The sequence below is a fragment of the Oryza glaberrima genome, chromosome 10 (genome assembly GCF_000147395.1).
Source record: "Oryza glaberrima chromosome 10, OglaRS2, whole genome shotgun sequence".
Lineage (NCBI taxonomy): Eukaryota > Viridiplantae > Streptophyta > Magnoliopsida > Poales > Poaceae > Oryza > Oryza glaberrima.
In genome coordinates, this window is record NC_068335.1 from 13,661,221 (window position 1) to 13,686,328 (window position 25,108).

General features: G+C 36.8%; 2 protein-coding genes across 2 annotated transcripts; both read left to right on the top strand.

The window, feature by feature from the left end:
* The first annotated feature begins 1,978 nt into the window (after window positions 1-1,978).
* LOC127786432 (protein NEN1-like) lies at window positions 1,979-7,203 on the top strand. Its single transcript, XM_052313840.1, has 6 exons — window positions 1,979-2,319; window positions 2,904-3,061; window positions 4,042-4,088; window positions 4,864-4,927; window positions 5,841-6,259; window positions 6,640-7,203. Exons 1-6 carry the CDS (start codon window positions 1,986-1,988, stop codon window positions 6,872-6,874), a joined length of 1,257 nt encoding a protein of 418 aa, XP_052169800.1. The 5' UTR covers window positions 1,979-1,985; the 3' UTR covers window positions 6,875-7,203.
* Window positions 7,204-9,826: 2,623 nt separating this feature from the next.
* LOC127785667 (protein NEN1-like) lies at window positions 9,827-13,927 on the top strand. The gene is made up of 6 exons (XM_052313061.1): window positions 9,827-10,403; window positions 10,955-11,112; window positions 11,315-11,361; window positions 12,004-12,067; window positions 12,489-13,126; window positions 13,216-13,927. The coding sequence occupies exons 1-6, from the start codon at window positions 10,067-10,069 to the stop codon at window positions 13,448-13,450; spliced, it is 1,479 nt and encodes a 492-aa protein (XP_052169021.1). The 5' UTR covers window positions 9,827-10,066; the 3' UTR covers window positions 13,451-13,927.
* Window positions 13,928-25,108: the final 11,181 nt, after the last annotated feature.

Genomic DNA, 25,108 nt, shown 5'->3' on the forward strand with positions numbered 1-25,108 from the left:
AAATATACCGTCGATCTCACACAACCGTTGCGCGAAAATGATGCGAGCGTGACGATGCACGCGGTGTCATGTGGTGAGAGCACGACACCGCGTGGCGCGGTATCGTGTGATGAAGCCGCGAGACCGAACGGTCTCGTATAAGGAATCAGCTAGACTGAACGTCTTGTCCAGTGGAGCTGCTTAAATTAGTCATTAATTATCCTAATTATTAATTAATTAATTAATAATTAGTGATTAATTAATCCCTAATTAACAATATTCAATCGGCAGAGGCAGTCGCTATCGCTCACTGATTGAGCGAGACTGCTCGGTCTCGTGGTTTGGCCGCGCGAGACCGCGTGGTCTGACGCCGCCTCCGCGTACGTCTTCGATTTCGTCGTTCGGTATAGCTGTTTTGTAGTGCGAGACCGCGCGTTCTTGTGTTATCATCATGCGACACCCTAGGGTCTTGCGCTCGTTCATGAAACGTCACTTTCGCAGAATGGTTGTGCGAGATCGACGGTATATTTCTGCTAACAAATTTACATTCCGAATATTTGTGAAAAACAAACGAATCAACAGTATATTTTCAAATTTAATTCGATTAGATATGCTCACATTCAAACTTAGGATTGAGTTATTTTTAGTACAGAAGAGTATTTATCAAGCAAGACAAATACAATACTCCTGCTTTTATAGTATTCAAGGACGAAGAAAACCACCTCCAAGGACTTTAGCTTTACAATGTGCGAAACCACGCAAGCAGCGTACTAACGTTATATTACCAAACTTTTCGAAAAGTGAACTTTGAGTGAGTGGGAAGAAGCAGACAATGCAAACAACCTAGGCACAGCATCACTGCATGCAGCTTCTATCACAAGTCACAACACAACACTGGACTCTCAGAACCCAACAGCTAATTCCTCCAATTGATTATATAACACACACTGATGTGAGCTGAGAGGATTGAACTTGAACATTAAGCTCAACTAAAAAATATATACACGGTATGCAAGAATGGACAAAGTTGCATTGTTACTAGATATGGAGTCGATCTTGAGCTGCTGTCAAAGGTCCTGTTTGATTATTACCGAAGATTTTGATTTGAAAACTAGTAGTAAATATTTTTTAAAAATAAACTCCACAAATAGATCTGAACAATGCAGTAGAGTTTTTTTTTCCTTGAGAACACGTGGTTTTTAAAAAGCATAGAGCAAATAATTTGTTTGAATAATCAGATAAATAAAATTAGCCTTTTTTTTGTCTGATTGTTTATTTTTTTTATTGTTTATCCTACTCTATTCAATGAAATTGGTGCTCCTCGATTCGGTAAAACAAAATCCGATAAATGAAATGATGGTTCATATGCATATGTATCCTCTTTGTTTATTTGTTGCCACTGGCCGCCGTCCTTTCGGAGCCGGATAAGGCGATGACTATGCTAGTTGCCCACGTCCTCCATGGAAACTAAAGTTGCAGAAGATAATCTTGTTGGCAAGATCATCTTTTCCTCTGACGAAAAGCAAGCAATATAATGTGTGTGCATCTATTTTGTGTTGCTGACTAACGAACTTGCTTTTCGTCATAGTGAAAGGGGCAGCATACTAATACTAATCCTAGCTATATTGGAAATCAGGATTTTGAAAACACAATAATAAGAAAAAAAAATCACTAGAAATAAGATGGCCTATGCTATAAAATATATCCTACAGAATTTTGAAAGCATAGACATATTTGTATATATATGTGGACTGTGGTGTCTTTGATTGATTTTGCTAGAGGTAAACTTCAATCAGAATTTTAAAAGTTTGACCAAAATATATCATAAACATCAAATATTTATAATAAGCATGGAGATACTCTGTTGTTCATGACTTGACGTCACCAGCTTTCCTTACCCCGTAAGCAAATTGCCAACCCCACAAAGCCCCATCCCCTCTCCTCCCCTCCCTATTTATATGTGCACCACGATCCATCATATCGCTTGAGCTAGCCACAACACACAAATGTTGGCGAAGACGATAGCATATATGTCCATGGAGGAGGGTGAGGGGAGTAGTAGGGCGATGGTCGAGGAGGAGCCAGAGATCGTCTTCTTTGACGTGGAGACCTCCATGCCATGGGGTCCTAGGGAGAGGCGCACACTACTCGAGTTCGGGTCCATCTTCCTCTGCCCGCGACAGCTGGTTGAGGTCGCGGAGCCCTTCGTCACACTCGTGCGCCCCTCCGACCTTGGGGTGGTCACGGAGGTGCTCGAGCGTAAGGGCATCACGCGTGGCGCCCTCGAAGACGCCCCGCCCTTCTATGACGTCGCTGATAACATCCACAACGCCCTGCACGGTGAGTGGAGGGGGTTCTTATATATCGTTGTATTTCTTGACATGCGTCTCCTTCCATTCCATTTTCTTTTCTCTCGAGGAAATATGTAGTTTACTACTGCAGCCATACACTAGCAAGCACGTTCCAGGCATGTACATTGTTGGGTGAGTTTGAATAAAAGCTTTTATTATCTAAAATTCGATACATGCACATGGTTCAATGCCAACTAAATAAAAAAATGTTTCTTTCCAACTCCAACTCACTATGCTGGATGACTCAACGGTTATCTCAATTCTAATACATCAACAGTCACTACTTTAACTCCGTTTTCAATTTCAATCAGAGCCACCTTTTACAATACAAGCACAATATCATCGATGCCAACACACCAGAGAAGAAGAATAAGATTTAATTAGCACTTGAGTGGCATGATAGTTACATGTCAAACCTAGCTTCAATTCATCAACGCTAGACGAATGTACAATATCTATTTTAGTGTTCTATAATGGTCATTTTTTACCACTGTAAAGATTTATTTTTTTTAATAAAACTACTTTATTTTAGCCCTTTCCGTAGTGCTCTCTAACGTTGTTAATTCTGGACAGGGCGAATCTGGGCTGGTCACAACATCATTTCGTTTGACTCAGAGATAATAAGGGAAGCATTCGCTGAAATTGGACGGTCGCCTCCGGAACCAAAGGGGATGATCGACACCTTACCTCTGCTTACCCAGACGTTTGGGAGGAGAGCAGGGAACATGAAGGTGACCTTGTTGTTTGCATAAAATCACTTACAATTTCAAACTAAGAATGCTTTAGGTTCAGTTTGACATTGCGGCATATGGATCCTGATCATAAACTCGTTTGCTGCAACAACTTTTAGACATTTTGGTGTTTTCTAAACTGATTTTCTTATAATCTTGTCAATATTATTATGGTATGCAAATACGAAACAATTGGAAGAGACGTGAAAGTTGGATAATATATATAGTCATAATTCAATCTATAAACCAAACGACCAAAATTATATGTTCAAATTTTTAGAGCAATTTTAAAAATGAGCACAGCTCAACACCAACACAACAACCACAAACCGAGTCTTAGTTATAGATGTACCATAAAAGATAGGAAAAACTACAAAAACCATCCCATAAGTCACTTGAAGTTTGATAAGTTATTTTGTCACAAATGTCCACTCCATGCTCTGTTTTGTTGTAAAAATCACCCTAGTGAGCACATGCTTAATTAAATCACCCTAGAGCTACCACATGATGCTAAGCTATCCGAGTCAATTTTATTCAAGTGCTTGCATTAGATTTATCCTTCATGTTTCATTGAACTTTCTTTATATAGCAAAACACAGTGTAACAACATCTAAGCTCTCATCAGCATTTCTATTTGTGGAATCTTCAAAAATTATTTTATCAAAACTATATTCTACGTGTATCTAAGTTTGGTAAAGATCACATTGACGGCTCATAATTTATTAAAACATGTTGATTCGGTTAGACATATGTTCACTGGGGTGGTTTTTCAATAAAATTGAGTAGCTGGGTAGGTATTTGTAATAAAATAACTTATATGGTGAAATATCAAACTTCAAGTAACTTATGAGGTGGTTTTTATAAATTTCCCTAAAGAAAACCAAAATTTGCATGCTAAAGAATCCAGACCTTCGTTGAATGTTCTCATGGATATACATGATCCTTCTTGTCATTTGAATGAATATGGCTGATTTCTGCAGATGGCAAATTTGGCAGATTACTTTAATCTAGGGCCGCAAATTCACAGGTATATTATATAGAGTGTAAAATCCAAAATTTATATTCATTGCATCTGAATTCCAAATGCGTCCTTTCTCAACTTTGGATTTTTCTTATCCTTTCCTATTTGAATTGAAAACACATATACCCAAGGCATCATGTTGGTAACTTAGCTTGACATTTATTAAGTGATTATTTCATTACTGGTTACCTAGCCCGCTGAGCAGTTTCTATTAATATTACCTTCAATCATAAATATTTGATATTTATGACAATATTTGGTCAAAATTTTAAAATTCTAACAAGAATCTTTCTAAAGAGGTGTGGTGGAAACAATCACTGTTTTTTGAATATATATATCGCCCATCAACATTTACTCCTGCTACCAAACATAATACGAATCAAAAGTAATGATTAACTTCCTCATGATCCCACTTCAGTACATATCATGTTCAAATTGTTTTGTTTAGTTTCATTGGCACATACGCACTTCTCCAAGTACTCAGTATTTATTGTCAATTAGAGAAGTAGATTAGGAATCGTTATTTCACCTTCTTTTATTCAGTTTTAAGTATATATCCTAAAATTAATAGAGTAAATGATCTTCCACTAATTTGCTTTGCAATTTAAGCCATGTTCTTTTCATCAGATTATTCATTGGATCATTGAAACAAATTATTTTCTACATTCTTCAAAAGATGTGCTTTCCTAATAAAGTTTCTCCTGCTACATTGTTTAGACCCTTGTTTTTAAGCTATTCGTTAAGTTTAATCTATGACAATAATCTGCTCAATAATTTGCAGGAGTCTGTATGATGTCAGGATGAATCTTGATGTTCTCAAGTGTTGTTCTACAGTGCTGTTCCTGGTGTGTTTGGATTACCTACCTCCTGTTTTTCTGTTCCTATTAACTTCATATGATCTGGAAAACAACATTGTTCAAGCAATGCTTCTTTGACTGAAAGTCTGAAACAACTACTTGTTTCTATCATTTTTTTTCCACGCATTGGGCATCTGATGCAGCAGAGTGAGAACTAGTGATTGCATAGCATGATATGTCAACAATCCAACTTCGAATTGTGGGGTAATTCATAGATATCTATTATTGAAATTAAGAATATTTAAATTTCTGTAATTCGTAGTAGCAACTTTGAATTGCCTAGAAATGCTACTGTGTAGAGAGATGGAGGAGAGCCAATCAATCATCATTTGGTTATGATATATTGTTTGTAGAATTCATTAATGTGTCTCACTGTCTAATAGTAGGTGTGTAAACGGGACGTGTATTACCCGCTATCCTGACCGACCCGAGGCTTATGAGACTGGTACTGGAGAGTGAAATGAATACTTGCCATTATCCATCAGAATTTGAACCTAGGAGAAAAATAGGATAGGGTATGTGATGAGTTGTAGCCATACTATTAAACATACACCAAAATCTATTATGACTCCACTTATGAACATGATAAAAGATATAAATAGTCCTTATTTATGAACTCGCAAATGAATCCCTAGATCCATCCCCATTTAACAGTTGAAATGCCCAACTAATCGGGTTCTCTAATTGTCCCTAGGCTTAATATCTTAGTACTAGAGATAAAAATCTGTTCTTGGATCCAATTCCGAGGGAAAAAACCGGGATAAGTAAATCAATGCTTGGTTTTGACTCTGAAGAAAATACAAGATAGGTCAAAAAAGAATGCTATCCGATCATATCTGACCTGATTATATCCCTATTTGATAGTATAATTTATTGGCTAAACCATGAAATTCTTTTGCAGGAGGATAATTTTCCAGAACTGCTAAGCGGCGGTTTCCTCAACCCAAATGATATTTCACTCGAGTTCATCCAAGTTTCTATTTCTTTTTCCTCTTGTTTGGGCAAAAGAAGTCTAACTTCCGGCCTTCGCACCAATTCTCTTCCATACCAATTTGAATGGAGCTTATGTATCGAGCACAACGATAATCCGCTACAACTTCGTTGCATAGGTTTGAGGGTCCGTTATGAAGTTTGTCTGTATCAAGACAGTGAAGGTCGACCAAATAAGTTGAGCATAGTGGTTGACATCCCTGAGAATCTCAGACAAGTTCTAGAATTTTGTGATGAAATAGCTGAGATAACATTCCGGAAGTTTGGGAGCAATTCTGAATGGCGGCAAGTGATTAAGGAATACGGGAATCGTCCTAGTGTACGCCTAAAGTGAGTTACATTGCTCTCTGATTCTTTTAAAATGTAAAAATAAGTGCCAAGTGTTCATGCTTCTGTGATTTTTAACAACAACAACGATGCTTCCTCTGTTTCGTATTATATTTATAAGTCGTCTGAATATTTTCCTAGTTAAACTTCTTTAGGTTTGACTAAATTTATAGAAAAATATACTAATATTTTTAACACAAAACAAATATTTTATCAAACTATAGTCAATGTTAGATTTAATAAAACTAATTTCATATATTAGATATTGTTAAAATTTTACTATAAATTTAGTCAAACTTAACTAAGTTTGTCTTAAAAAAAAGTTCAAACGAATTATAATATAAAACCGAGGGAGTAACAACAACCACATTCCCTTTTCGCAGCATCCCCATCGTAGGCAGCGGCGACGATGCGACCTATGCGACAGAGATATACCTGAAAGAGGCTAGCGGCAACATCCGGAAGAAGGATTTCAGCAAGGCAGATGTCGCAGAGCTGGAATTTATGTTTTTTCGAGGGGACATGGTCGACGCGTTCTTCTCTGTGGAACTATACGACTACAAAAATAATGCTGGTATTCGGCTGGTCGCCAAGAAGCTGGTTGTACACTGCAGGTAGCATGCATCACCAGGCTAAATAGCAGATATATAATCCCAAGTGCTGTAAACTAATTAATAGTTTTTTTTAAACAACTCGTATAAAAGAGTGCGAAGTTTCATATTTTTTAATTCGTAGTTGCACTTATAATTTGGTGGTGTTAATCAGGTGTAATGTAAACAATTTGAATATGTGTAGATTAGAAGTGGCCAGCAACATGATCATCTGATCGTGTGCTGTAATTAAAGAGCAACGTTAATTACCTCTATGCTTTGATGCGTCTGTACTCTGTAGTAAGAATATCTCGTGCTCTTTCCTTGGCCATTTAGTATGGACAATCCATTATTTGTTTCATCATGTTTTACATCGATCTCCTACAGCTTCCATTAATTTCAATGTCTTATTAGTTCGAACTAAAACGTTTCAATGCATATGGTGATAAATTTGTTGGTGTTGATCTCTACTAATTGACTTAATTTGATTGTATCATCTTGATGTAATTAACTGAGTCTAAATAAAGCTTCCATTATCTAAAAAACTAATTGATCGAGAGTTGCATGCGCGAGGAAGCGGTCCATATCGTGGGCACGCTCCCTCACAAACCACACTATGATCGCCTGATTGGAGGCGCTTCTAACTCCGTTGGAACATATATGCTCCCTCAAGACATGTGGCTATTTTGGTATAGAAGCACATTTTTTTCGTCGTGTATATATCTCTTGGAATACAAGTGAATTGTCTATATTTTTTTCACTAGCTTAAGCTTTTGAATGATTGTACACACATGCATACGAGCATTTGCGTTTGTATTGTGTTCCAAAAAAAAAGTATACGAGCCAGAGGTTTTGAGTTAAAATGCTGGCTGTCACATAATTAAATAAAAAACTACAGGCCATCGCTATTTCATATTTGAGACCAGAGGGAGAGCCTCCATATGAGGAGTTTTTGAGCAATTTGTAGCAATCATGGCATGCTATATTGTCAAGAATACCCCCCATAGTCCATGTCTGTATATGTTGGCTGATGATGACTCTAGAGGACTCTCTTGCTTACTATCTTCCCTCTCCCAATTCCCAGACCCAAACATCAGCGTAGAGTCCCGTCCTTCCTTATGGGCTGGCATGTTTGGACCTTTTTTTATAGAAGTGTATTTTTTACCCGGTTTATATCCAACCAGATATATGCAGCTATTTAAAAAGAGAACTTAGCATTTCAAACAACCTAATCTGAAATTCGCTCCTAAGAATATTTGAACTCAGGATCTTAGGATGCTACTCAGATCACTACAACTACTAGGCTACATGCCCACTTTAGAGTAGTGTAAAAGTGGAGCTTAATTGTCTTTGGAATTCCAAGGATTCCGTTGAAGCTTTCGCACAATCAAAGTTTAGCAAACAGACAGGAAAAGGAGTGTGTGTGTGTGGGGAGGGGGGGGGGGGGGGGGGGAGTGGGTTGTTGTTGTTGTTAAGGTTTCATGGATTGATGCCACCAGTAAGCTAGTGTGTGACAATATTTCAAAGTGTTGTTCAAAATATATCTTAGCATGGTGAAAATTTTAATTTGTTTAGCGCGTTATATATGTATCATAGATTTTTAGTGGATCGCAAACTGAAACTAGTAGTTGGTCTTCTGGGGACTATGAAACCATATGCATGACTTCTTCTTTAGAAACCAGCACCGTTATTGCACCATATATCGAAGTAATGTTTGGATAGCAAGATTATTGGTGCCTTTGAAATGGCAGTTGCATTTGAAATGACAGTTCAACTTGGTTAATTTGCGAATGATTAGTTAAGTATTAACTATTCTAAAGTTGGAATATCGATTTGTTTGATTTTTTAAAAATAACTTTAATACATATATTTGTTTTCACAAAATACACCGTTTAACAGTTTAGGAAGCGCGCTTACGGGAAACGATAAAAATAGCTCAATCAATTTGCTTAATCAAAATAAACCTAAATACTAGTCTCTCCGTCTCACAGAGACTCTATTTTTAGGATTCTATGTGTAACGTTTGATTGTCCGTCTTATTTTAAAAAAATATGAAAAAAATTAAAAAGGTAAGTTATACATAAAATACTATTAATGTTTTATTATCTAATAAAAAATACTAATCAAACAAAATTCTTAAATAAAACGAAGAGTAAAAAAATGAAAAATAAAATCTTTATGAGACGGATGGAGTAGAATACTTAGGCTGAGTTCTTTTCCCAATTCACCTTCCTCGTTTTCCGCGCGCACGCTTGTCAAACTGTTAAACAATGCGTTTTTTTCAAAAAATTTCTATACGAAAGTTTCTTTAAAAATCATATTAATCTATTTTTTTTAAATAATCAGGTAATACTTAATTAATCACGTGTTAATGGACAGATCCGTTTTACATGCGCAGGAGATTTGTTCCCAACAAGTAGGAACAAACACAACATTACATCTTTATGGCTATATCCAAATTGTAGGCTTCGCATCCTCGGCATAGAGCCACAGTGCCATGCCGTTGGGGGCATTTATACCGGTTGGATCAAGTTGTGGATGCACGAGATTAAACGCTACAGTAACGATAAAAAATAATTAATATATATTTTTCACTGTAGCGACGGCATGGCACTGTAGCTTCCCTCACGTTTCACTATGCGCCTATGCCGTTCTGCTCCCCTCGCGGATAGGAACCCCAAATTGTAAGGTACTACCTCCGTCTTAAAATGTAAGCATTTTTAGCTATGAATTTAGACACACATGTATACAAATTGTGTGTTCAGATTTATAGCTAAAAATTACTATATTTTGAGATGGAGGGAGTCCGAGAAACCTGGACACCAACACTCATGGAGATACTCCTCTCCGATTCCTTCCTGACTTGACCGCCACCACGTCCCCAAATTCCTTACCCTTTAAGCGACCTCCCAAGTCCCAACTCCTTTCCCACAATATAAAAACTCCAAATCCAAATTCCAATCCCAATTCCCATTCCGATTCCGATTCCCCATCCAAACAAACCAAACTCCCTATTCCAAACCCCCACCTCCACTCCACGCCACCCCCGCGGCGAGGCATTCCGTCGAACACCTCCTCCTCGCCGCCACCGCTGCCTCCCTTCACGCCACCGCCCACCACGGCGCCGCCTGCCCCTCCCCCCCACGCAATCCCTAGCTTCCTCCCTCCTATTTATCCCACGCCTTCTCCCCTCCTCCTGAGGCATCCCGATACAGCAGCGATGGAGATGGCGACGAGCGCGGCGGCGGCGGCGGGGGAGGGGACGAGCGGAGGAGGAGCTGTGCCGGAGGCGGGGGGACCCGAGATCGCGTTCTTCGACGTGGAGACCTCCGTGCCGCAGCGGGCGGGGCAGGGGTACGCGCTGCTGGAGTTCGGGGCCATCCTCGTGTGCCCGCGGCGGCTCGTGGTGGTGGGGTCCTACGCCACGCTCGTCCGCCCCGGCGACCTCGGGGTCGTCTCCGCGGCGTCCGTGCGCTGCAACGGCATCACCCGCGACGCCGTCGCCGCCGCCCCGGCCTTCCGCGACGTCGCCGACGCCGTCTACAGCGTCCTGCACGGTGAGATGCGAGAACCCCCTCTCTGGCTTGGCCACCGCGTGACCGACGCGTGTCGGCTCCTCCACATTTAGGAATTCCTGCTCTTTCTTTTTTACCTGCCAATTTATCCTAAACTAATCCAGGAGCTTTAAGGACTAGTAAATTGCGCCATCTTTCCTGCTCACCCTTATCCTTTTTGATGCTATAATTGCAAAATTGGTAGTGGTTTAGCTATAATTCTAAAATTGGGAGTGGTTTAGCTTGTGTGTAGCTCACAATGTGCTGTCTTGTAGTAGTTGAAATCTTCATTTAGTTGTTCTCACAAACTAAGGACATCATTAGTCATTAGCAGTAATTAAATGCAAGCTTAAGCTGCACAAAGAGTATTCAGGAGTTGTCAATACCAAATCTTGTTTAGTACAAAGGCTGTAGTTGTTGGATTTTGTTCATTACGTTGAAAAGTAGCACTGAAGTTTAGAGGTTATAAACGCTGTCTTTGTGTATAGCTAGCATAAATAGCTGCCATATTTTAGTTAGTTTGATAATGTTCTAACCTTGAGAGTTCTCAATAGGGCGTGTCTGGGCTGGTCACAACATCGTAAGGTTTGACTCGGCCAGAATAAGGGAAGCATTTGCTGAAATTGGACGGCCACCTCCGGAACCAAAGGGGATGATCGACACCTTGCCTCTGCTTACCCAGAAATTTGGGAGGAGAGCAGGGGACATGAAGGTACATAACCTTTGTGTTTTTGCATGTAATCACTTGTAATTTTGGCAATAATGCTTTAGTTATACATGTGTCATCATGGATAGTCAGAGTTCTACATATGCTGAAGAATCTGACCTTCAATGATAGTTCTTACCTTTAAACTATCCTTTTTGTCTTTTGAATGAATATGCCTGATTTTTCCTCTTATCTGCTTCATCTGCAGATGGCAAGCTTGGCAAATTACTTTGGTCTGGGGCGACAAAGTCACAGGTATATTATATGCGCATGTAAAATCCAAATTTTATAGCTGCATCTAATTTGTTGTTTCTTAACTTCTAGTATTTCTTATCCTTACCTATTTGAATTGAAAGCACATATCTGCCCTTGGCATCATGTCGTGTAACTTTTCTTACCATCCATGGAGAGGCAATTTGGTCACCCAGCAAAGCAGAGTCAGCTTGCAGTGCCTGTTCCATTTGGAATATATAGTTTGCAAAACTTTTGTGGGACAGTGCTGTTTTTTACTTACCCACAGTTGTCTTTTGGTGTCAATAAGTCAACCAGGATCCTGAAATCCAGTCCCTGTAGATCTTACCCCCCTCATGTTGCGCAGACTAGTATCCGTTCCACTCCCTAAAGCTCTATGAAAACTATTATTTATTATTTTAATAGATAATATGATGGAACCATAAATCGTCCATCAGTGCTACTCCTGGTACTAACTATACACCTGATGTGAATGATAACTAATAGTAGGTAACTTTATCATGATCCCACTTCACATCTTCAAGCATTCGCTATTGCGATAGGGGATTAGGAATAGTTATCTCCCTTTTTTTTGGGTTTTAGTATATATCCTACAATGAATGAAGTAATGATGTTTTTCGAATTTGCTCCACGATTTGTTTGCAGGAGCCTTGATGATGTTAGGATGAATCTTGAAGTTCTCAAGTATTGTGCTACAGTTCTCTTCTTGGTATGTTTGGATTACCTTCTGATTTTCACCTGCCTATAGTTTTATGATGTGGACAGTAACATTGTCCAATGCTTCTTTGCCTGAAATCACTATTTGTTTCTTTTATTTTTTTCCATGCATTGGTCAAGTGGTTTAACTGTTGCAATGGAAGTATGATATGTTCATTATCTGGAAACTTCTGCATTGAAATGAATGAACTACAGGATCTTGGCAACTAGCTAGCTTTTCTTTTGCTGTCAATAATTGAATTTTGCACTGCTGTAGTTTGTAGTAGCAACTTATTATTGAGATAATCGCTGATATGTTTGTAGTGAGATGGATAGCCAATCAATTATCATTTTTTTACAATATGTTTGTAATTTACTGATGTGTCTCACTGTTTGATATAATCTATTGGCTAAATCGTGAAGTTCTTCCACAGGAGGCAAGTCTTCCAGGAGTGCTGACTGTTGAGAACCTGGTGGAGCGTGCAATTACAAGGAGCCAAGCTAATGGAGCTGCTTCTCCTGAGGTGCCAAAACCTGTAGCACGGTCTTCACCTGATTCCTCAAAACGGCAACGAACAATTTCTCGAGTTGACAATGCAATCCAAGCTGGAGGTAACCAACAATTAATCGATCCTGCAACAAACAAGGAACCCATTGAGTTGATATCCAATATCGAGGAAATGACATTAGGTTCTGGCATACAGATCGATGCAAGTTCTAGTGGGTTTTCTGGGTTCCTCGAGCCAGATGATGTTTCAACTGAGTCCATCCAAATTTCTGTTCCTTCTTCCTACCGATTAACTCGAAAAACATCTATCAAGCACAAAGGTAGCCCGATCAAACTTTGTTGTGCTGGTCTGCGGATCCAGTTTGGAGTCAGCACAAAGTTCCTAGACAGCGCAGGTCGCCCAAAGTTGAACATACTGGTTGACATCCCTGAGAATCTCAGTAAAATTCTAGAATTCTGTGATGGTATCGCTCAGAAATCATCTCAGGATTCTGGGAGCACTTCTGAATGGAGACCATTGATTAAAAAATATGGTTATGTGAATCGTCCTACTGTCCGCCTACAGTGAGTCATATCATTCCCTCATTTTTAACCTCCAAAGCGCAAACATTATCCCGCTTTTCAGAAGCTCTAATAGCAACCTTTCATTGCAGCATCCCCACTATTGTCAGCGGTGAAGCTGCGACCTATGGAACCGACATATACCAGAAAGAGGCTAGCGGCAACATTCAGAAGCTAGTTTTCAGCAAGGTAGATGTCGCGGAGCTGGACTCTTGGTTTGTTCGAGGGAACACGGTGGACGCATTCTTCTCACTGGAACTATATGACTACGAGCAAAATGCTGGTATCCGGCTGGTTGCTAAGAAGCTGGTTGTACAATCCAAATAGCATCGGACTAACTGCTTATGATCCTAGTGCTAGAAACTAACTCTTGCACTAATTTAGTGGTGTTAGCCAGATGTAAATAATTCAAAGTGTTGATTAGATCTGACCAGCAGCACATGTTGATCCTGAACTAGGAATTTATATGCGCTGTAAAATATTAACAGTACCTCTATGCCTTTGATGCTCTGTAATAAAATCTCCAGGTGTTATTTCCTTGTATTTAGTATGGATAATCCATTTATTTCGTCATGTTCTCATTGTTGCAGCTTCAATTTGAATGTCTTATTTTGTAGAGTATCGAAACGTATTGGTGATAAATCGCAACGCTTCATTTCAACAATATTATGTTGGGTGCACAAACCATTGCAAGTAAATTTCATTCATCATCCTTGAGACCACCTTACCATTGTCTGTTTTGGGGGAGAGCTATAGGACTAGGAATCAAAACTTAACAAACCATGATGTCCTATGGCAAATTTGGCAATGAACTCGAAGAATCCATTTTGCAAAGTTCATCTTCCTCTGGATGCCATTCATGAGAGATTACATATATCAAACTACAATTCTGTCAACATTGATAGCTGGAGGTTAAAACTAATTTCTTCAAATAGTTCGTGAAGTCCTTGCGAGAAACATAATTGACTCTAATCTTTCCACATCTAAACAAGGTTGAAGCATTGATAGATATGTTTGCTTCTAAGGAAGACCCTTTAAAAGGCCAGTGTAAAATTGCCTCCAGATTGCTAGTCTTCCTGGTACGTCCCAAACCCATGTAATAGAAGCATTGTAGCTTGGAACATTGTGTCAATAATTCCTTTCTCACCGTATGGCAATTTAATGAAAGGACATAGGAAGTTTAGTGGGTAAAAAGGGCATTTCTTGTGTACTAAAAGTACGGCCCTGCTTCAGTGTTGTTCCTTGTACTTAGTATTTTTTTTAAGAGTCTTCTTGTACTTGCTACTCCCTCCTTTTCTAAATATTTAACGCTGTTGATTTTTTTAAACATGTTTGTCCATTCGTCTTATTAAAAAAAATAAGTAATTATTAATTTCTTTCCTATCATTTGATTTATTGTTAAATATACTTTCATTAATACATATAGTTTTGCATATTTCATAAATTTTTTTAATAAAACGAACGGTCAAACATATGCTAAAAAGTTAACGGTGTCAAACATTTTAAAAATAGAGGGAGTATAATATTTGTACTAGCTTAATTTAGCTCTAGGAGAGCTTCTACTTCTGAGTTATGCAGACACATGGCAGTTTCCAGATGCAAACTTTGCAATGCCTTCTTGATTTATAGCCCTGCATTCAGCAATGCTAGTTAACTTTGATATAAAGTCCCACATAATGTTTGCTTTATACTCCAGTATATATTTAAGCCATGAAGTTTAAAAGTATATAGTTGATATTAATTGCACAGATTAACGATTCAATTCGTGATTCTTGATCAGAATTTTATACGGGGATTTCTTTTGTTATGATTAACCAGTATACTACTGCTTTTTCTGTTTCAGGCAAAGTGTACTACTGCAAAATCAAACATTACTGGACACCAAGCAATCTTCAAGATAACCATGGAAAAGCTCTGAGTTTGTGGATGCCTTGCAGCAAAATGTTGTCAGGTTATCTTGAAACTTGCCAAACTGTTGTTATCGGAAGAAATTGACTTAGAGAAGCCAATAACTTTACTATACTTAATACTTTTATATGCACATATATAATTAATTATGGTGAAATTAACATATAATCTTTGAGCCTCACTGTTTGTATAGCGCACACAGAGTTTGCGACTGAAATAGCAGACCATTGATGACATCCCAGTCGCAAGAAGAGTTCTGAATGGAAGCTATACTGGGATAGTTGGATAATCTCTACTTCAAATAATCACTATAATGGTAGCCACCTGAAAAATTACACTTCAATCGTTACTGTAGTGATATCCTGATGCTTCCTAATCCTACATGTGAAGCTAACATACCACTGGTGAAGAAACCCTTTGTAGTCCCGGTTTGTAACCCCCCTTTAGTCCCGGTTTCCAAACCGGGAGTACCAATCTGGGACTAAAGATCGTTATTTTTAGTCCCGGGTAAAATAACCGGGACTATAGCTGACCTTTTTTTTTTTCATGGCCCTGTTGCTGCATGGTTATATAAACCATGCATATATATATATGCATACATATATATATATATATATATTATATTATATTATATTATATTATATGTATATATGGTTCAGTACATATGTATATGCATAATATATATGTATTTATACATATATATATATATGTGTGTGTGTGTATATATATATATGACCAAAATATATTTACATTATAGAAAATGTGTACACATGCATATAGAAACATATGTAGTCATGTATTAATTACAATCTATTATATGTCCTAGCTAGTTACGATTTCGACGTAGTAGTAGTACTCGCTGCTAGCTCAGAAGCTAAGGACCGGTGAATTGTGTTTCCGTCGTAGTAGAATTCACCTTTGGGATCAAGGATTTCTTCGTTGATGAATCCCATGAGTTGTTCTTGAACCGCCACGATAAATTCCTTGTGTGTGGTCAAGTTATCCCTCATGCGAATAAACTATATGAATGTATGAAATTGATTAGTAATTAAACAAGAAATCGTTACGTAATGAAATTTTGAATTTATTTGTACGTACATCGAGCTCTCTTGTGGTGATGATTTAGTCTGCAAGGCAGTGACAATACTCGCACATGTAGTAGCCGCACAAGTTAGGGTATACCTCTCCTTTGAATTAAGGACATCCATTTCATTTTGTTCGAAAGTTAGCCTGTTGTGACAAACAGAGACTTAGCGTACCTTGGTTACTTATATGCCAACACTCATCAAGGACAAAAAAAAAAGTTGCAATATGGTACTAGATGTTGGTGGTTCATGCTTTATTATCTATCTATTATATACTAAAAGTCCATTAAACTTCCTACAAACGCTCCTAAACTGCCACGTGGCGCTCCTACAAACGCTCCTAAACCGACACGTGGCACTTTCAATCTAACCGTCGGTTTTCACTTAAATTGATGGGTCCGTTATTTTAAACCATTAGATTAGATCTATTTAAAAGTCCCCGCTTCAGACTATTATCAGATATATACAAGATATTTTTACGAGAAAAATTGGCATGTATTTCGATCGGATATAAACCCTGTTCGCTTAAGGAAAACAAATCAACATATGTACGTACAGCTGTAGAGCGAAAACAAAAATACTACACCGTATGTTGATAGAACCTATAATAGACAGTCTCTAAAAACAAGATTTTCTATACATGCCACTTTCTAATCTAACCGTCGATTTTAATTTAATTTGGTAGCTCCGTTATTTTAAACATTAGATTAGATCTATTTAAAAAGGTTCTGCTTCACCTCATTGTCAAGTATATACCAGATATTTTTTTTAGAGAAAAATTGACATATTTCGATCAGATATAAACCCTGTTCGCTTAAAGAAAAATAAATCAAAATTCGTACGTACAGCTATAGACCCCCCCAAAAAAATACACCCTGCATGGATACAACCATTAAATAATAGATGGTCTCTATAAAAATATTTTTTATACTATAAAATAAAATTTATTACTTCACAAATATATACGGTTAAACTAGATTAATATAATATATCAAATCAATCGTCTTTAAATATCCATTTCTAAAATTTTTTTTGAAATATATATCTAACTTATAATCTGTTGTATTCCTTTAATTAAATAAACTATTGATCACATATAATAGTTATATTATAGTGCTAAATACATGGGGCCGACATATAATATTTCACGTCATAATTATTTTTAAATAACTTAGCCAATATATAATAATTAATGTCATTATAATCTTTTTTTAAATAGTTTCACATGATAGAAAGGATCAACATGGTCTCAAATATAGCTTGACAAATAACACTAATTCAAATCCACATGCAGGGAGAGTGGAACGACATTGTGGTTTTTCAATTAGATTTGATTTAATTTTAGTCAATGTGAGATTAAGATTCTCATTTTTTATAACTTTTTAGAATAATTTGATTGGAATTTCCAAACTATGATCTTGCCATAATACAACCCCTTAATCCATCATGGGAATTATGGTCATATATATCTTTTCTTTGCCAAATAGATATGGTAACAAATCAACAATCCTATTCATTCAACTTTTATCATATATTTTCTTATAGTAGATGATCTATGCCATACACCCTACCAAAGTGACTATAAGTGCACTCTAACGAATTAATTACGTTAAATAATTTTGGAAAAAAATAAATATATTCTTTGGATTAGCAAAGATGTCTGTCGCGGTCATATATCTGTTTAGCTATAACTTTTTAGTGATCAGCCTCGCTCATTTCAAAAGAGAACATTGTATCTATACCATAAAAAATTAAGCAGTACTGATTAACACCATAAATGATTGTGTCTACAAAAAATTAAAAGAAACAATTTTTCATTGGAAAAATACTTTCATCACGTACCTTCTCTCTTTTTATTCCTTGAAGGTCACCAAGCATGCTATGCAAAATAAACCCATTTCTATACTTTTATATGCTCATATTTTTTAACAAATACTACGAATATATTGAAAAAAAAACAAGTAGAAGCGGATAGATCTTTTTTAAGTAGAAGCCGATAGATCTTAATAAATCAATAAAGCTCTTAACTGAGACATATTAAACTTATAAAGCACAGACAAAATATAATGGTGATATTGTTTCACCAAATTTACATAATGCGATGGACCTATTATTTTATACCATCTTAAGAACTCAAAACCATTTATCTATGTTAAAAAACAAACTCCCTTCACCCAACCCAACCATATGGATCCTCTCCACTGCTATTATATGTGCATGTACTCTCTCCGATTCAACTTCTTCCTCTTCCTTTCTCTAACTAACAACTTGTAAACATAAAAACAATCAATAACGAGAAAGCTAAAAAATCATAATTATTAATCCTTTAGTTTGTTTGAACTATTGCTTTATTTATAATCAAATAAATAATTTAAGATCCATATTAATCATATTTTTTACTTTATAAAAAATTAAAATATATCATTTGAACATAGACCCCTGTCCTTTGTATGCCAACCAAATAATAACAACATTAATGAAACAACATAGATAAAATGACAGCATGCATCCCGTGCATCATAGGAACTAGAAAACATAGATTCTTTATCTTTCGTATACTTAGGATTATTATTATTGTAATTTACTTTTTGGTTTGGATAGTTTCCGCAACTATTATATCTATTTACACAAATCACTCTAAATCCTTTGCAGCGCTCTTAACTCGCCACATGTCAAGTACTAAAAATTAGAACAAAAAAATTTCCAAGGGAAAAAAACATTTGACAATGGGTTTTCACTTAAGTCAGTGGATTCATTATTTTCAACCATTAGGTCTTGCTTTAGAAAAAATCTTAAGCCGCTATGTGTCATGTCTTCAAAATTAGAAAAATCTTAGAAACTATAAGAAAAAAGCAAAACATATGATCATTGGTTTTAGTTAAATTATTTAGAAAAATAAAGTCCCCAATGCATCGCCCTTCCCAGAACATGCATTCACACAACACTGAACGCCCCCTTCCCCCTTGGCTCACACTCTCCACTCTCCACTACTCCCCCCCTTCTAATTTTAAGCTATCAAACTAAAACACAAACTATTAATAATATTGCAAAGATCGTATTCTTAAGCTATAAATCTAATTTTTAATTTAATTGTTGCTCTTTTAAATAATCAAACCAAAAATACATGATCCATAATGTCTGTATTTTTAACCTAAAATGTCTGTATTCATAAGTAGAAAAATGTCAATAGGGATTGAATTAAATCAATTGGACAAAATATAATAAATTTGTAAAACAAATAGTTATTACTTTTCAAAAACTGGACAACCATTGTACAATGTTCGATTGCCATAACCATCTTTAAGTGCTTAGATGTTAATGGCCTTCCATCCATCCTACACCATGGCATTACGAGTTTCTCAATGTATTATTGCATATACAAGACACATTAAGGTAGCAGTGCGTAGAAGTACGTAGTTGTTGTTAAAAAGTTATGCATTGCTACTATTAACTTTAAATTTAGGACTCATATTGGCTAGATATTTTTTTTTTAGAAAACGGTATAGATCACATATATAATAGGGAAGCGAGGTGTACAATATGTATATCTCCTATGTATTTATTGACACGTTCTTTCCAGAAAATGAAGAATTATTGACAATTGCTTGTAGTAATGAATTAAATATTATATAGTTCAAATCTTACAAAAATATTGTAAAAATTATCTAAGCAATGTAGATGGAGAAAATTTATGAAGAAATTAAACTTTTCAAGCGTGACAGGTGTCATCCGGTAGATATTCCACCTTACAAGTTAGTCAAGCGTATCCTATTTTACGTGCCCGCGCGAATGCGCGGGCTACCTTCCTAGTTTTTAATAAAAGGAAGTATAACTCCTGCCCTCAGCAAAAAATTATTATTTGCTTCAATTTTCCATGTTCGATGGCCTCTGAGTTGAATTTGAACATAATTTATGAGAGATAAATTTGCTAGTTTTTTTCTAACTGATTTTGTTTGTATCAATGGATGCTGCTGAGAAGGTTTGACCGTTTGACTACACTGTTTTTAAAGAGTAAACTTGCTTCATTGAACTGAAGGTGTAATGGTTAAGTTTGGGTTGAAAATTTCCTAAACCACTCAGCATATTTACATCCCATTTAAACCATAATTCTATATTTATGCCGATGAATCAAATGAGTCCAATACTTATGTTTAAGTCACCATGAAATATTTAATAGTATCTTGTCCCACATGTCATGGAGTTAAGAGTATTTTCTAAGACGAATTTATACACCATAATAGGATATATTGTTCCATGAATTTTCTTGGTACAAAAATTCATGAAAAAGAGGAGAGCTAAGACCCGGAGTCAAAACAAACCATGGCGTCCTATGGCAATTTGACTATGAACCCTGAGAATCCATTCTGCAAAGTTCATCTTACTTTTGGACGCCGTTCCATACCATGTCACGATGTAGAAAATCAAAATAAATCTAGGCAAAGCAAAAATAAAAATAACAATCACTTATTTGGATTGGTGGAAGTTAAAACTAATTTTATGGAATTGTTGGAGAAAATCAAGTCGATACAAGAACATACAAAGTTGACTCTTAAGGCCTTCCTCAATCCTCATCCAACCAAGGTTGAAGCAAGGTAGAATCTTTTTTGGGTCAATTTCTAAGGGAAAAAACTAAGAAATGCTAGTGTAAAATGGCCCGTCTGCTTTTATGTCTGGTTGCTTGTCTTCCTCACTTCCTGGTACCTCTCAAACCCATATAATAGAAGCAGTGTAGCTTAGAGCATTGTCTCAATAATTCCTTGCTCAATGTGACCATGACGATTTGCTAGTCTGTAAATTGTGATGAGTAGCAATGTGCTTCTTTGTTTCTTTTTTATCACCCCAGCAACACTTCGGCACTAGCTATATGCCCCATCTCAGTAAATACCTGACAGTAACATTGTATGTACTGTTGGTAAATGCATCAAGGATATAGGAAGTTTAGTGGGTAAAAAATGGCATATCTTATATACTAAAAGTATGGCCCTGCTTTGTTTCAGTGCTGCTTCTTATACTTTAGTATACTATCAGGTGTAGCTTAAATTTGGTTCTAGGAGCTTCTAGTCTAGGTAATTATTTTCCAGTAACTATATATGCAAGCACCTGGTAGTTTCCAGATGAAAACCTTGCAATGCATTCTTGATTTATAGCCTGTGAATGCATTCAGAAATATAGCCTAGTTAATTTTGACTTAAAGTCGCACAGAAAGTTTTCTTTATCTGAAGTGTTCTAGCTCGGACGCATAAAACATGCCAAATTGTTGTTATCTGAAGAAATGAACTTAGAGAAGACATTTACTATAAATGCTTGTCTCTATCTTGTGTTCAGGTTATTACTTATTCTTTTGTCATTTCCTGGGTGATATGTGCTCTTTATTGAGTGAAGTGGCTGTAGCTTCTTTGAAATAAAGGTCGGGATTTTTTTTTCATTATTTTTTCAAAAATAACTTTACTTTACACAATACAGATATATATACACGTATCTAATTAATTATGATGAAAATAACATATAATCTTTGACCCTCACTGTTTGCATAGCAAACGATCTGGTGTCTTTGAACTTGTAGGCTCTTGTGGCTACTCCAAAGACTTCAAGAGATGAACAGCGGAAGCGACTGAAAGAGTAGACCATTGGTGACATCTCAGTCGCAGGAACAGAGATCAATGGAGGCCATTCTGGGCTACAATGAAGCCTAGTTCTATCACTTTAGTTGCTGAGCTAATAGTAGGAGACTCTCTAATTCAGAAAATTGTTATAATTGTAGCCCCCTGAAAATTACACTTCAATCTCTGACATTGTGATATCCTGATGCTTCCTAGTCCTACCTGTGGAGACAACATTCCTCTCCTTTGAGTTAAGGACATCCATTTCATTTTGTTGGAAAGTTTGCAAATTGTAGTCTGTTGTGACAAATAGAAACCATTCCTTGGTTACTTATATGGCAGCACAAACAACCAAGGAGAAAAAAAAACTGCTTTACTATTTTTAATAAAGGAAATATAACTCCTGCCCTCTGCAATACTTTATTATTTTCTGCAATTTTCCATGTTCAATAGCCACTGAGTTGAATTTGAACAGAATTTATGAGAGATAAAGTATGCTAGCTTTTTCTGACTGATTTTGTTTCTACGAAAGAATGACGCTGAGAAGGTTTGACTGCGGTGTATCTTAAAGTGCAAAACATTTTTTCTTGAACTAATGGTTAAGTTGGGTCTGAAGGCCACTATTGTATAACTTATTTGAAAATTATAAAGCATAATGAGCAAGTTCGATCAAATCGGTGAACAAGTGGCATAGACAAATCAATTGGTGATGGCATTATTTTAATGGAAGATAAATTGCCCCAATTTTAAACTGTCCAAAGGAATTTTCTCCTTGTTTTTGTCGATGGACTCTAGGGTTCCATCGGGTAGTTTAAGTGCCGTTAGGTGATAGATGAGTTGCGCCGTGAGGACGGATTTCGTTAGACGGGTTCTTGCGGCTGCCGACATTAGCCTCCCTTGCTATGGCACCAGTCTTGATCTGCATTTGTCTAGCAACGATTGCACATGCAGTGAGGTGAAGATCGGTTCTTGTGCTACATATGTCTCATCAAACAGCAGATGCCGAAATCTTCTGTCGCATAGAGTGACCATGTAGTTCATTGACCGCAAACGCTTTGGAATTGTTGATCTTAATTTACTCCCAAGCTTCCGCATTTCATAAGAACTGACCAGAAATTGATGGTTATAAAGTGATATACGGGAAAATTACTGGCAATATTCTATATAAAGCTTTTCTTTTCTTGCCATAAATGTTAATATATATGGTTATGTGAATCGTCATAATGCATGCCTACATTAGAGGGCCTAGGGGGAAGAGCTTTTCCATCTTCTCTCTCACGCTCCTCTCCCTTAATCCCAAAGATGTGGTTAGAGTGGAGTTTGGTGTCGGTTGTTAGGGTCGGGTTCTGGGCGATCTCACTTGTACTCCTTTGTTGGCCTAGCGGCGACCGGTCACGCTTAGTGACGACCGGTCTGGTGCTAGCCTTCTCTCGAGGCTGTGTGCTGGAGCTATTGGTGTGTGGGTGGTGGCTATTTTTCTTCTTTTCCTGGTTATGATCTTCCAGGATTGTAATATTGTAATTTTTTTCTTGCTCTATCAATATGGTGTGAGTAGTTAAAAAAAAGCATGCCTACAGTGAGTTGTCCCTAAATTATTCTCTCATTTTTTAACCTCAGAGTGAAAATGCAATCCTACTTTTCACAGCTCTAATTACAACCTTCCCTCGCAACATCCCTAGTGAAAACAGTTCGGAAAGTTTCTGGTTTCAAGACCTGCTTTTGAAAATAGAAAGTGTCGGTCGGAATTTTTTTAGGAAGTTTTGGAAACAGAAACGAATTCAGAGCTTTTTTTTACTAAGAAACGAAATGAGTATGGCAGGGCTACTATCCGTCAGAAATTGGAATCCTTCATAAACTTTCCGGAAACGAATTCAGATTTTTTTTCTCAGAATCAGGAACAAATTACTTTCATATACATCTGATTAGCTTTAACCTTTTCTACTCTAAATGTTTAGATTTGTACTGAGGATTGAGGTGGTTAGTTAAATGTAGATTTTTTTCTAGTCCAGTGCTATAGATTTGTTTTTCTTTTGCATAATAACTATTTTTCATTACTCTATGCCATAACGTATAGTTCCTGTTCTTATAGGAAGTGAGGTGTACAAATAGTTGTATTATTATTAATTGATAAAAAATAGAAATGCCAATTTATTTTTATAAAAAAAATTATGAGCTACATCTCTTTGTTGATTTGAGAAGTTCAGGTTGAGAGGTTTTTATATTTCGATAAATATGAGTTACGTATTTTCTCTGATTCATATTTGCTTTGTTTTCATAATCAATAATATTCGATTCAGTTTTCGTATCCAGGGTTTCTGCCGATTCCGAGAAAAATATGGAAATGTTTCAAGTAGAGGTGGCTTCCATCCGTTTACGAGAAGGTTTCATCCCTTCCAGTTCCTCACTATTGTCAGCGGTTAAGCTACGGCCACCAGAAAGAGGCTAATGCCAACATTTAGAAGCTAGTTTACAGAGAGGTAGATGTCACAGAGCTGGATGTACTCATTGTTTGTTCGAAAAATCATGGCTAATATATCTTCTACCTGGAACTATATGATTACGAGCAAATGGCTAGTATCTAACTGGATAATAAAAATAAAAAGAGTAAACTTTTGAAAGCTACAACTTTAGTGACAAAACTATCAGTTTGCTGCAACATTAGTAACATGTTTTAGTTTGCTGCAACGATAACGTGGGAAATTATCACAAACGTTAGATGTTGCTGCAGACCTACAGTACATATATGTGACAACTATAGCAGCATATAACGTAAACGTTACAGTTTTCTGATAATTTCCCATGCTATCGTTGCTGCAAACTGAAACATGTCACTAATGTTACAACAAATTGATAGTTTTGTCATCAAAGTTGCAGTTTTCTGAAATTTACTCAAATAAAAAACATGCTTGTCTTCCTGGTACCTCCCAAACCAATGTAACTGAAGAAATCGACCTCCAAGCATTGTCTCGATTGATTTCCTTCCTCATTGTGAGCATGGTGATTTTATAATTGTGAATTGTTATAGACAGGCTTCTTGGTTCCTTTTACACCACCCCAGCACACATTGCCACTAGCTATATACCCATCTCAGCATTTACTGTTGCTAAAAGGCATGAAGGATATAGGAAATTTAGTGGATAATAGAGACATAGTTTTGCACTCCTAAAGTATGTTAAGCTTGCTTCAATGCTGTTTCTTCTACTGCTATGCATATTATTAGTGCAATCTCAAATTTGATTCTTGGAGAGATGTTTTATTCCGGAGTAACTTTTCAACGCCCAGTTAACCAAGCAGCAAGCATCCGGTAGTTTCCAGGTGAAATATTTGCAATGTATTCTTGATCTGTATATACATGTGAATGCATTATTTAGCAAGCCTAGTTAATTTTGATT

What these genes read in the sequence shown, in the direction of transcription:
- LOC127786432 (XM_052313840.1), top strand. Translation starts at nt 1,986, where the DNA reads ATGTTGGCGAAGACGATAGCATATATGTCCATGGAGGAGGGTGAGGGG. An exon ending in GGAGAGCAGGGAACATGAAG is followed by an intron (nt 3,062 to 4,041) that starts GTGACCTTGTTG and finishes TGATTTCTGCAG; the next exon opens with ATGGCAAATTTGGCAGATTA. An exon ending in CTAGGGCCGCAAATTCACAG is followed by an intron (nt 4,089 to 4,863) that starts GTATATTATATA and finishes AATAATTTGCAG; the next exon opens with GAGTCTGTATGATGTCAGGA.
- LOC127785667 (XM_052313061.1), top strand. Translation starts at nt 10,067, where the DNA reads ATGGAGATGGCGACGAGCGCGGCGGCGGCGGCGGGGGAGGGGACGAGC. An exon ending in GTGCTACAGTTCTCTTCTTG is followed by an intron (nt 12,068 to 12,488) that starts GTATGTTTGGAT and finishes GTTCTTCCACAG; the next exon opens with GAGGCAAGTCTTCCAGGAGT. An exon ending in CGTCCTACTGTCCGCCTACA is followed by an intron (nt 13,127 to 13,215) that starts GTGAGTCATATC and finishes CTTTCATTGCAG; the next exon opens with CATCCCCACTATTGTCAGCG.